The sequence below is a fragment of the Accipiter gentilis genome, chromosome 24 (genome assembly GCF_929443795.1).
Source record: "Accipiter gentilis chromosome 24, bAccGen1.1, whole genome shotgun sequence".
NCBI classification, from domain to species: Eukaryota; Metazoa; Chordata; class Aves; order Accipitriformes; family Accipitridae; genus Astur; species Astur gentilis.
Genome location: NC_064903.1, coordinates 12,957,278 through 12,969,795, shown reverse-complemented (window position 1 = coordinate 12,969,795; position 12,518 = coordinate 12,957,278). Strand labels below are relative to the sequence as shown.

The 12,518-nt window shown below is 48.0% G+C and overlaps 2 protein-coding genes across 3 annotated transcripts in view; one reads left to right on the top strand and one right to left on the bottom strand.

Annotated features, from left to right (window-relative positions):
• Positions 1 to 11,499, top strand: part of NUP62CL (nucleoporin 62 C-terminal like) — a 28,238-nt gene extending 16,739 nt beyond the window's left edge. The window contains exons 1-12 of one of the 2 annotated variants that reach the window (XM_049827965.1): positions 276 to 691; positions 1,525 to 1,919; positions 2,639 to 2,749; positions 3,204 to 3,332; positions 4,752 to 4,847; positions 5,759 to 5,867; positions 6,019 to 6,163; positions 6,581 to 6,630; positions 6,751 to 6,885; positions 7,584 to 7,695; positions 8,548 to 8,614; positions 11,281 to 11,499. In XM_049827965.1, coding sequence (XP_049683922.1) covers positions 411 to 691; positions 1,525 to 1,919; positions 2,639 to 2,749; positions 3,204 to 3,332; positions 4,752 to 4,847; positions 5,759 to 5,867; positions 6,019 to 6,163; positions 6,581 to 6,630; positions 6,751 to 6,885; positions 7,584 to 7,695; positions 8,548 to 8,614; positions 11,281 to 11,372 — 1,722 coding nt within the window. In that variant the 5' untranslated portion in view covers positions 276 to 410 and the 3' untranslated portion in view covers positions 11,373 to 11,499. Of the gene's footprint in view, positions 1 to 275; positions 692 to 1,524; positions 1,920 to 2,638; positions 2,750 to 3,203; positions 3,333 to 4,751; positions 4,848 to 5,758; positions 5,868 to 6,018; positions 6,164 to 6,580; positions 6,631 to 6,750; positions 6,886 to 7,583; positions 7,696 to 8,547; positions 8,615 to 11,280 lie in introns of those variants that run through there. The other variant, XM_049827968.1, reaches the window with a different exon arrangement.
• LOC126050292 (gamma-aminobutyric acid receptor subunit gamma-4) overlaps positions 1 to 12,518 on the bottom strand; it is a 338,971-nt gene that overhangs the window by 132,672 nt on the left and 193,781 nt on the right. The gene's annotated exons all lie outside the window — the stretch shown is intronic.

The window sequence follows — 12,518 nt, the reverse complement described above, 5'->3', positions numbered from 1 at the left end:
GCGTCCCCCGTCACTACGGCAACGGGCAGCCCCAACGGCCCCTGCTCCGCCCGCCTCCTGTAGCCTCGCGAGCCAATCCGGCCGGCCCGCCCACGAGCGGCGGCGGGACTCGCCAATAGCTGCTGAGGGCGGGAAGGCGCGGCCGGTGGTTGGGAGGCGGCGGAGAGGGGCGGGCGCGGAGCGGCGGCAACGTGCGTCATCGCTGCGCGCGCGCGCGGCGCTTGGCGGCTGGGGGCGGGCGCGGCCGCCGGTGGCGGTGCGCCGAGCGGGTCGGCGGGTCGGCTGTCCGGCGGAGGCGGGGGGCTGCGGGAGCCGGGCCGCCGCCGTCCCCGTCCCCGCCCGGGCGCGGGCCCGGGTCTGGGTCTGGGTCTCCTGACGGTGGCCGTCCCTCTTCCCGCAAGGCCGCCGCCATGAACCAGTTCAGCTTCGGGTCGGGCGCGGCGGGAGGCGGCTTCACTCTGGGCACGCCGAAGACGGCCGCCACGACGGCCACGACCGGCTTCTCCTTCTCCGCGCCCGCCGCCTCGGGGGGCTTCAGCTTCGGGAGCGCGGCCCAGGCGCCTGCCGGCAGCCAGCCCGCCGGGCTCTTCTCCTTCAGCAGGCCGGGCGCTGCCGCGCAGCCGGCCAGCTTCAGCTTCGGGACGCCGGCCACGGCCACCGCGACTCCGGCAGCAAACGTGTTCCCGCTGGGGTGAGAGGCCCGGGGGCCGGCCGGAGCCGGGGTGGGCGCGTTGGCTTTGCCGAGCGGCCCCGGCCGCGGGGGAGCGCGAGTGGGTGATGCCCTCCTCGTGGCTGTGGAGGTGCTTTGCAAGCAGCTCTCAAGGGAGCGAACCTGTTGCTCCTGTGCCTTAGAGCTCCCGCTGTGCTGTAGCACATCCGGAAAAGCGTCCGGCGAGACCTGGTCCTTGTCGATGCCGACTTTTTCGGACGGGCGAGGTGTTCCACGCTGCGCTCCGTAACTGGGGTACCGATGCTTGCGTGAGGCAAGGATAAAACTTAGCGTCCGAGCGCGAGACGACGTGTCCTTTCCGATCCGAACCGGGAGCGCTCGGCCTGTTTCTTCAGCCAAGCGGGACCGTTTTGTCCTTAGGAAAGGCCGTAAGCTTTGAGGTGATTCGTCAGAACTGCTGTTGTGTAAGAGGCTTGCCAGATGGGAGCTGTGGGAAGGGAGCTCAAGTGGGGACTAGCAGTAAAAGTTGAAAAAAATAGTCTTGTGTAGGGGAGGTGAAGAGGGTGCTTGGGAGCTGAGAGAATAAGCAACTCCGCTTACACTGCCAAAATGCCTTCTGGTGCCTGGATGGGTTGGAGGGTAGTTAAGGCAGTAGACTTAAGAGACTGGATCGCTGGTGCCAGGAGCTGCGATGCAGTCTTCGTCAACATTGAAGCGTAAGCCTGGTCAAGTGCACGCCGTTTTGTGAGGTGGTTTCTGCTGTCAGCAAATGGTCTGTAAGAAACTTGACTGGATGTACGTGTCAAAGAGATTGGCTTCTTTTCTTTTCTTTTTACTTTTCTTTCCTTCTCTAGGGCAAATGCACCAAAGTTAAACTTTGGAGGCAGCACTGCAACTCAGGCTACTGGCATCACAGGGGGCTTTGGATTTGGTAGCTCTGCACCAACCAGCGTGCCCTCAAGTCAAGCAGCAGCCCCTTCTGGCTTTGTGTTTGGGTCTGCTGGCACCGCCGCCACCACCACCGCCGCCACCACCGCTCAGTCTGGGACGACCGGAGGGTTTACTTTTTCCAGTGGCACCACAACTCAGGCCGGAACAGCCAGCTTCAACATCGGCACTGCAGCTCCGCAAGCAGCGCCCACAGGGTTGACCTTTGGAACAGCACCTGCAGCTGCTGCCACCACTGCTGCCACCTTAGGAGCTGCAACCCAGTCAACAACCCCCTTCAGCCTTGGGGGGCAGTCCTCAGGTGAGTGCCTGGGCTTGAAATGGCAGCTGTAGTCAGGGAGCCTGCCATCACCGAGAGCAGCTGGGGATGGTGTGGAGGTTCTGCAGCCTCCTGCTTCTGGTGGTGTGAAATGAAGCGAGTGGCTGGAATCAGTGGTTTTTCTGATATGCCCGTCCAGTGTCTTCAGTGTCGAGTAACGATTGCTATTTAGCCTTTGGGTTTGGAGAGTGAGGCTGAAATAATTTTGCCAGTGTGTGTGGAAGCGCCAGCTGCATTTGAAGCGCTTTTAACATGTTTTTGGTGGGTTTGCTGGTGCAGAGGGAAAGGGCTGGGGAGCGGTGGGGAGGGTGAGCCGCAGGATGTGCCCGTCCCACTGTTCACCTCCCTGACGGCAGGAACCTGCGCCCTCCCGCAGAGTCTGGCAAAAGCTCAGTTTGCAGCTTTTGATTTACATGTTGGTGATGGCGCAGTCCTCGGAGGGAAGGTCGTGAGCTCTGGGGTGAGGGTGATGTTCACCTGTGTTAGAATTGTTCTTGAAAGTCTTTTTAGGTAATGAGCTCTTTAGGTAATTAGCTCTGGTTTGTTTCCTGGCTAACGCGGAGTACTTGTTACATTGAACGTTAATGTTTTTCTGATACTCTTACTGCTTCTAACTTGACTGTTGCTGCGATCAGCAGAAACTACAGCGTCTCTGTAGTAAAAGGTCCGTCTTTTCCTTTTACTTATGCTGCTTGTTCCAGGTCTAAACTTTGGGTCATTGCCGTCAACAGCAGCCACTAGTGCACCCACAGCAACGCTGACCGCTAGTACCAGCCAGGGACCCGCTCTGTCCTTTGGAACCAAACTTGGAGGTAGGAAGTGATTCTGGGAAATAATTACTCAAGCCTTTATGAATTTGCCGTCCTTCTGGGAACGGTTTTCTGACCCGGAGTCTGGAAATGGGCTACAAGCGCTTGTTACTGTGAATTTGAAGTGGCCTCAGTAATCTGTGACGGGTCATACAGCCGTTGGACTTGGTATGCTGTATTTTTTATTGCGTCCCACGTGCCAAGTTCTGTTCTGTAGTTGTGGCTGGAGCGTAGTGGAAGGATTTAAAGGGTACACTGGGAATTGGAAACGAGGTAGAGCTGAGGGTGAATAAGAGGAGAAATAGTTTAAAATTCTTACATAAGCCCAATACACATCCATAATAAAACCCGGTGTAGATGGGCAAATTTGTGTCCCGTTCTCAGCATGATTCTTCTGAAGTGGGCGAGAGCTTGATGCGGTCTGGTTGTACAAGGTGGACGCTTTTTCTGTTTGTAGTACCATCCACAGCTGCTACAACTGCCTCTACCACCACAACCTCCATTCTTGGTTCAACGGGGCCTACGTTGTTTGCATCTATAGCGAGTTCTTCAGCACCGACGTCGTCTACCACCACGGGCCTCTCGCGTAAGACACAATATACAGCTTTTATGTGTTGTGGGGATTAAATGAGCAGCGTGGTTGGTGCTGCCTGTCAGTAGTGGAGCTGCAGATGCTGGGGTGATATGGGAGAATTGAAAAGGCCAGCTCTTCTCGCTCCTCTTTGCCACCTTCCTTCTTTGTGATTTCTGGCAAACTGTCTTCAGTGGTGAGGCGTGGAGGGTTTTGTTCAAACCAAAGCACTCTTTAGATTCAGACTGGGCAAGCAGCATGGGTCAGTTTTAGCTGTATGTGAATTTTTTGTGTCTCTGTCTGGGTAGCGTTGCCACAACTGAGCTTTCTAGTGATGTTTTAGCTGCTGTCTTCTCCAGACGCCAGTGCCTTGAGTCTGGTTGCATCTGCCTTTGACTCTTGCATTAGGTGTTGGCGCTTCTTTAAGAACAGTGGTCTGTGACAGTGGAGATGCAGTGTGCTAAAAACAGGTATTCACACAGGCGTATGTTTCCAAGTTCCTCTGGTAATAACTGGCAAGTTTCCTCTTGCAAAACTATTTTCATGGCAGGAAATAGTGCCTGTTTTCTGATAGCTGTAAGGCAGTAGCCCAGGTTTGAAGATGGTCCTAACAGCTTTCTTTCTGAACCTGCAATGAGATGTTAACGCTTCAGTTTCCTTTGGTTATGGAGACTAGCTACAGTCAACGTTTACCAGAGCTAATGCAACTGTTCCATAGGTAATGCTGCCTGACGCCTACCTCTGAAAATTTAGGCAGCTGCTCCCAAGGACCTTCACAAGTTTTATGTTAAAGCCGCACTGGTTACTTTTAACTGATCAGCTGCAATTTGTAGATGCCATGTATACCAGCCTAACCGCTTGTGTTTTTAGTAGCTCTACAATGCTTGCACTGCTACTCGAGTTCCAAAGCTGACCTTAACCTTTGTGTTACAGAATGCTTTTAAGCTAATGGGCATTCTCTGTTTATGAGGATGTCTGAAACCTTGTTCTTAGATGATGATAGGTGGGTTGTTTCCAGGCAACCGAGATGTGACCGGCATGTTTCCTGTAGTATGTGCAACTGTATTGCTTTAGCAAGCAGGCTCATGCAGAGATGGCGTTTCCTGCCTGCCCGTGTCTGGTACCCATTGCTTATTTTAGCATTTGGTAGCGGTTAAATGTTAGATAATTCAAAGTAGGTAAAGAGAAGAGACGGTAGCTTGGCACCTGGGTTGATCAAGCTTCCTGGAAGAAGCGCAGAGCATTCTGGCTATTTTATAGCTTCAGCCTGCCTTTTTCAGTGTTGCGTCTGGGTGATCCTTCACCTGAGCAGTAATCCTGGTTAATACAAGTAAAGAGCAGATGGAGATGGGTGAGCAGGCAGGGTAGAGCTTTTCAAAGGGGCAATGTATTTAATGGGTTATGCAAGCTCTTAATGTTGTCTTTGGTTTGCAGTTGGTGCCCCTTCCACTGGGACAGCCAGTCTTGGAACACTTGGGTTTGGATTAAAAGCTCCTGGAACAACAGCTGCTGCAACAAGCACTGCCACTAGTAAGAACTAGATGCTGAAATAACACAGTATTTCTTTCTGCGATCCTTCTTTTCCATCTCCCCAAGTGCACAGTTATTTATGACTTCTGAGAGCCTGTCCACGGCGAAGGGAGTTTGGGTGAAGGGAGGCCCGTAGGCTTTGATGTTGTAGTCTGGAGCAAGTAAAGTGAATAGCTTAGCTGCTCCTTCTCTAGCCTGCCTGTGTATGTGCAGAATTGCTCTAAGGAGTGAGGGCGAGGTGTCCCGATGGGGGAAGGGAGAGGCTAAAGACTTGCAGGGAGCATTAGGGAGAGATGTTTTGCCCCATTAATCTGTTTCTTCCATATCGTAAGTTTCAAAGTGTAGGATTTCACTAACTTTTCTTCAAAAACAAACAACCAACCCCCCCCCCGCCCCCCAAAATAAAGGTTTAGATGCGTGCTGTATTTAAGTGGCAACCCTCCTGTGAAAACCTGCAGTGGAATTTGCTGCTGCACAGTGTTGGGATTCAGGGCTGAACATCCTTTTCCGGATGCAGTTATCAGTCAGTTTTCAGTGTAGTAACGTGGATGCTGCTCAGCTCTCAAGGTGTTTCTAAAGCTTGTTTCTGGAGTATCTGTGAAGAATTTGAGCTCAGTGCCTAGAAGTGTTGTGTAAGTGGCTGCCAGTACCATGTGATAGATGCCCTTAGTTTTGTGAAAACATGGAAATGGCGTGTCCTGCAAAGATGCAGGAGAGGAACTGGGTGTGCTGGTAGTTATTAGGCCTAATCTTAAAACACAGGAGACTGAGAGGGGTGTGTGGCCTAGGGCTGTGTTTCTTTGAACAATGCCGCGGTGAAGTGCAGGTGAGGTGTTTATTGCACCTGTTCTCAATTTGTTAGCTAGCAGAAGTGTCCTCTTCTGTTGTGTGACCTGCATCTCTTCCTTCAGGCACTACTTCTGCTTCTGGCTTTGCTTTGAATCTTAAGCCATTAACTACAACTGGTGCGATTGGAGCTGTGACTTCTACAGCTGCCATAACCACAACCACCACCACCAGGTGAGTGTTGTGTTATAACCAGCTATCTCCTGACTGGGGCAAGAGGCAGTATTAATGCTGGTATCTGGTGGAGGAAAGGGAAGTGAGTGTTGTCATGTTTATATTTTGGGTTTTGATCTTGTGTTCTGTACTGTCTCATGCTTCCTCTCAGTGCGCCTCCAGTGATGACTTATGCCCAGCTGGAGAGTTTGATAAACAAGTGGAGTCTGGAACTGGAGGACCAAGAGAAACACTTTCTCCATCAAGCTACGCAAGTTAATGCCTGGGATCGGATGCTGATAGAGAATGGAGAGAAGGTAAGGTGACATGCAGTGTAACCTGATTTTGTTTGCTTGGGATCCCTAAAGGCCTTCAGTGTTAGAGATGCGGCAAGCCATTTAGTGGGACTTTCTACTTGTAAAAAAAAAAAAAAAAAAAAAAATGTGAATTTTATCTGGATGCTTGTAAAAGACTCACTGTATGTCTGTTCTGGCCTTTAGGCATGGAAGCTTGGAAATGTGTTCTGTGAGTTTACACTGTTAACTACACAAGTTATCTTAGGGTGGAGCTTTCAAAGCCAAACCTCCATTATTCAGTTTTGGGTTTGTAAATCTTTATGTAACTGTTTCTTGTTTCTAGTAGACATTTGTATGATGCTGGCTTTCTCAGTTCCACCACTCTTATGAATTGAGTTTTGAATTTTTGTAGTATCATTAAGTGTCTTCTGTTTCCAGATTACTTCATTACACAGAGAAGTAGAGAAAGTGAAGCTTGATCAGAAGAGGTACGAAACTATGAACGCTTGAAATGATGCAAGAAAAGAAAGAAAATCTTGGGTTGTGGTATGGCAGATGTAGAATGTGTATAACCTCTAAGTTGAGTAGCTAACATTTTCTCTTTCCAGACTGGATCAGGAGCTAGACTTCATTCTGTCACAGCAGAAAGAGCTTGAAGACTTGTTGACCCCTCTGGAGGAGTCTGTGAAGGAACAGAGCGGGACTATCTACTTGCAGCATGCAGACGAAGAACGGGAGAGGACGTAAGACAAAGATCTGCTTGGAACATGTGATGAGCAGGCTAATGTGGTGATGATCAATCAGCAAGAAGTAGAGTTGGGATGCATGACAATGTGGAACTCTCTATGGCCTTTTTCAAATATGTAATCCTGTTTTATGCACAGCAACTTAGATTTCACGCATTAGAAATAGGGGAATTGCGACGGGAAGCCCTTGAACGAGCATGAAAAGCTCTTTGGATGTTGTTCTAATCAGCCGTCTGGGAAAAGGTTACTAATTCTGGCATAATCTCTAAAAATCAATGATTATTTAGCGATGGAAGTGATGAGAGCAGAATGCACTATGTGTGGCTCAGGCATCCTTGTAAGCCTTAAGTGTTGACTCGTAGCAGGGTAATTAAAAGGAGTGTCTGTCTGGTTCAAGAGATGTGAATCTTGAAGAATCTGGGCGAGCTGGTTCCTTCAGTTCTGACAAAACCTTCCAGAAAGCCCTCCACACTATTGCTTGTCTGTCTCCATGTTATCTATGAAGAGAGAAAGAGGTTAGGAGTTACTTCATCTGTGTGATAGAATGCCTCTCATGGTGCTGTTCCCACCTATCTGCCAGCCTTGGCTGAAAGGCGTGGAAGCTAATTCTGATTGCCCAAAGTTGGTGTGACTGGGAGCAGGTCTTCTGAAGTTTGCTTTAATTATTCTGACCTTGGTTCCCATGCGTTTTGCAGCTATAAACTGGCTGAAAACATAGATGCTCAGTTGAAGCACATGGCACAAGATCTGAAGGACATCATTGAGCACTTGAATACATCAGGAGGCCCAGCAGACACGAGTGACCCGGTAAATCCAAGCTTTATTTTGTTTTGCGTTGGTAAGAGAGAAAGGATATTTAAACAGTTCTAACTCTTCATTTGTCCACTTGTGGATACTTTGCTGCCCGTAGTTTCAAGCTTGGAAGGGTATTTTGTTTTGTCCTTGGGTTGGTTTTCTCTTCTGGTAAAACTTGTGTTGTAACACAGCACAAGCCAGCCTGACTCATGTACTTGCTCTGCAGTGCTCTTAATGGTTTTCAAAGTATCTCATTCTGGTATGAACTTTGGTTATTTGCTTGTCTAATTTTACGTAGATTACAACTTGTTTCTTTGCTTTGATCTGGCTACCTGCTGCACCGCTTGTATCTTTCTTGAGGCAAATCGAAATTTTGTTCAGACTGCCCTCCATAACTGCTGATTCTTTTTCCTTATACTGCTTTTCTATCCTCATGAAAACAAGATCTGAATTACCATCTCTTTCTGATATGTATTAAATTGGTCTTGACACTCTTTCTGGCTTTACTGAGATGCTCTTTTTCTGTAAAAATTTCCCATCAGTATTGCAGGTGGAGGTTTTTTCCCATTCTTTTTAACTTTTGCCACCTCATGCCTAAGGTGATTAATGTGGTGGTTCCTAGGTCTGAACTGGAATAAGCCTAAGCCACAGCCGTATACTCTAAACCAGTCTGTTTTCCTGATGGTAAGGAGAAGCAAAGCAACAGAGTTGCTGTTGGGAAATTGGCTGCTAAGTTAGCAGAGCTCTACATATGAGAAATTTGAATGCATCGTGTTCCAAAGGGACGGACAGGCAGGCTGTCTTTTACCGCGCTTAGCTTTTATGTAGTGTAATAAATTACTTGCTCCTTCTCTTTCTACTCAGCTTCAGCAGATCTGTAAAATTTTGAATGCCCACATGGATTCGTTGCAGTGGATTGAGCAGAACTCAGGTGAGAGTCATCTTGCAGCTTTTGGGGAGTGTAAACAGAAAGCATGTAGCATGTGTACAAGTGTGTTTTGAACGTAACTGAATTCCTGAAGATCCCTGAGGAATCTTCTCCTCATCACCTTTGTTGGTACAGTCCCTTCTGTGCTTGAATTCTCCTGATGTACATTAAAGGCCTCTGCTGAGATAATTCTGGGCAACTGCTAATGTTTTACAAAAAAGCAGTGCTTGAAATGCGTCAGTGCAAAGCAGAGGACTTGAAAACCTTATGCTTTATTCTATCAGACTAAGGTTAAATATTTCAACTTCTAAAATGTTGTGGGGTTTCCCTTTGGAATAGGAAAATTGGTGAGGGTGTATGTGTTTAATGTTGTCATCCTGCCCACCACAACAGGAAAGCCACATCCAGGTAAGCCTGAGCAGCATGCATTTATCTGCAGGCATGGTAACTCTGGAGTCATGGTGTGGAAATTTCACAGTAGCAGTAACTTGAGATGTAGTGCAGAGCAGCAGATGCACTCGACAGTGAAAACTTGATAGTGTAGTTACTGTTGTTTCTTGGGTTGGATTTGCCCTTAACGAGTATACCATGGTGCCATACTGAAAACAAGCAGAAAAAAAGGAACTTTTCTTGCAGGGAGTGCCTCCTTGTGAGGGATTCAAGAATTCTGCATTCCACAGGTTTTGATTTTAACTGATGTTAGCAGCCACACGGGGGCATGGCAGAATAAAGCAGTGCTGCTCTCACCAGCACCAAATTGCACTGTCTGGCTGCAGTGCTGTGAAAGTGCTTACACCTGGTGTACTTCTTGAGTGAAAGCAGGCATACTGCTATCCATGTTTAACTAGTATTATTGGCTTTGGTCAGGATTTAATTTGGCTTTTTCTTCCGGAACATAGGTGCTAACTTCTGCATTGCAAACTTGCCTGTATAGGGAAGTCTGGTGCAGCTCCTGTGTCATCAGAATTCTGATTTTACAGAATGTGTGTGAAAATAGCAACCTGTTTCCTTTAAATTTTCCTAGAAGGGAGACGCATTTTTTTCCTCTGTCATTCAGTACTGAAGAAATTGTCTTATCAGTTAATAACGATTCATTCGCTTTGCTGGGAAATGTACATCTAAAGAAACAGTTCCTCTTCAGTTCACCTTCAAACAAGAAAGAGGCAGTAAGCCCAAGAAATTGCAGTTTTTAAAAAAGGTTAATGTACCTCACTGTTTCCGTGGGGTCCTTAGCAAGGAGAAGAATTCCTGTTACTACTATGTACGTAAAAGTGGTACAGGGGAAAACCGATGCAATTTTGAAGTAAGCCTTCACATAGCCCTTGCCATTAATAAATTGAGTAGGCCTGGGAAGAACACATTCCTTAACATTCTTTTTCTATATAAAAAAAACCCCAACAACCTGCAAAGCAAAACTAGGACATCTGTGCTGTAGGTAATGCTACCAGTTTTGCTTCCTGTGGGATACCTCCAGCAGTGTTTCACAACAGCCAGTGATCTTTCCCAGGAATACACATACACATTGGCTGTAAAGGTGTCTGACTTGATAAACAATTATGTGCAACTGTTCACCTACTGTGCCACAATTAAATAGACTTGCTGAACAAGGATGTGGGGTGGTGCTGCTTCTACAAGCGAAAGGAGTGTGTGGACAAAGCCTTGTTCTGACCTTCTGCCTCTCCCTGAGAGAACCAGAAGGTCTTCTGTTTCGTAGTGACAAGTGAATTCTGAGTTGGGCGAGAGAGATCTGTGAGACAGTGAAGCAGACTGCCATTTTATGCCATAATTATTTTTGCATGGTGGATTTTTGAAAAGTGACAAACTGAAGTGTGTTGCCTAGTGTGTTACTGGAAGGTTCTGGGTTTGGCGTGCTGTACGAGATAAAACCAGAGCTGGACTATCTATCTCCAAGCCACAGGCTGACATAACGTCGTAGCCCTGTTGAATAGCTTCTGATAAGCTTTCATGGAATGAAATTAGAAACTGCTTTAGCTTGTGCCAAGAGTTTTTGTGTATTGCGATGCCCGCTGCATTCAAAGGTGGTGATCAATCAGTGGCTTACGTATTTCCAAATCAGTGATCTGCAAATAACAGATGATGTGTGTTGTGGCTGCAAGTGCTCTGCAGCTCTTGTGTGCGATTGCACCGTCTTTTGTGTATTTACAGTTAAAAGCTTGTTACAGCTGTGTGATAATGCTGCAAGAAAATACGTATATACTTCTAACTGATTGTGTGGTTCACCTGTAGTGTGGGTAATTCAAAGCGAGTATAGCGGGGGGGTGGGTAGGGGAAACTGGTTTATAGAGCCATTGCTTTCCCTCAAGCTGCAGACCAACGGTTCCTGTTCAGGGAGGGTTTGCTCTGCGCTCTGATGCAGTGCCCTGAAACTACAACAGACTGGCATGGCAAACAGTGCCAACAATATGTCCCAGGATTCTTCCAGTTCTGCCTGCCAGTCCCTGAATGCCTGAGAATACTTTTTAGACAATGTTCTTTCTTTGCCTTGGAGTGTTAGCAGTGCTTTGTGTTGGTTTTTCATCCTTCTTTGTGCACCGTGAAATCTGAGTGACCGTCAAAGTGAAAATGTTTTTCTTTCTCCTTCTGCAGGCTGAACTGTGCAGGTTGTGTTTTAGGGTGATTGTAAGATTAACCCCTTGTGTCTCCCACAGCCGTGTTGCAGAGGAAGGTAGAAGAGGTGACAAAGGTTTGCGAGAGCCGCCGCAAGGAGCAAGAGCGCAGTTTTCGGATCACATTTGATTGAATGACTCAAAGTTTAAAGGATTAACCTAAGATCTCCACAGAAAACGGAGGTTGTTGGGGACGTAGGTCTCAAATCATGACCGGGGTTTGTTTCTTTTCTTGCAATAAAATTTGTTGCTTGTTCCAAAGCAGTCTTTGCAGTGTCTGACCGGAATTCACCCGCTGCAGTCTGAGAGACCGCATGAAGTTTGTGCTGCAAGTATGTGCTGTGTGTGTCTCTGTTCTTCATAACTGCATGCAGACTGGCGAGATACACAAATGCTGCCCTCGAGGGATTTAAGCAGTATGTGACTCCGCGGCTGCGCTCTCCAGTACTTGAATGTAACTGGACTGTGTTTAGTTGGGACTTCATAAGCTTGTACTCGGGTCCTTACAGAGGTGGTTTAATGAAGAGCTGTCCTCAGAAGGAGCTGCAGCATCCGGAGAGACTCCAGTTCTTCCTGTCACTAGCTGGAGTTTGTGTTTAAATTGGGTATGCTTCCACTTCTGAAAGTGGGCTTTGTTTTCTGTACTTTTGGCGAGAAACTGCTGTTGTGCTGGTACCTGTAAGGAGAATTTCTACGCAATTAAAAATTGGTAGATGTGCCAGTAGAAAAATGGTACTTGTGTGGTGATTTGGTGTAGCGCAGCTTGTGCAGTCGCAAGGGTTCAGGAAGGAACAAGGTCAGCGAGTCTGCTGCGAGGACTTTTTAAGAGGCAGAGTCCCATCGCTGCTTTTTGATCAAGTGTGATTACAATGCACGTTCCGATGCATCTTCACTAATAGAGGGAAGTGAATGATCATGTATGTCGCAGACCTGCCCTCATACTCAATTCTCCTCTGCAGTTTATGCTTCCGTTCTGCGAAATGCTGAAGGGGTGCGAATAATGCGCAATGGGCTTTTGTTCATGTTTCCCTTTCTCTATCTGCCTTGTGTTCTACATCGTCCCCTGGAAGGGAGGGCAGGGCCGGCTTACTGGAGTCATTTACTGACTTTAAGGTGAGTTGAAACTTGTCAGTTGCCCGCTGACTTTTCCTGCGTGCGTGTTCGATGGGCTGTAAAGGAGCGGGAGGGGAGTCTCCCCTCCTGTAGAGGAGGGTGTTGAGGGACGCGTTCCCCACGCGTTGCCCAGGGCTCCGGGCCGTTCGCTGGGGGGTTTCACCTGG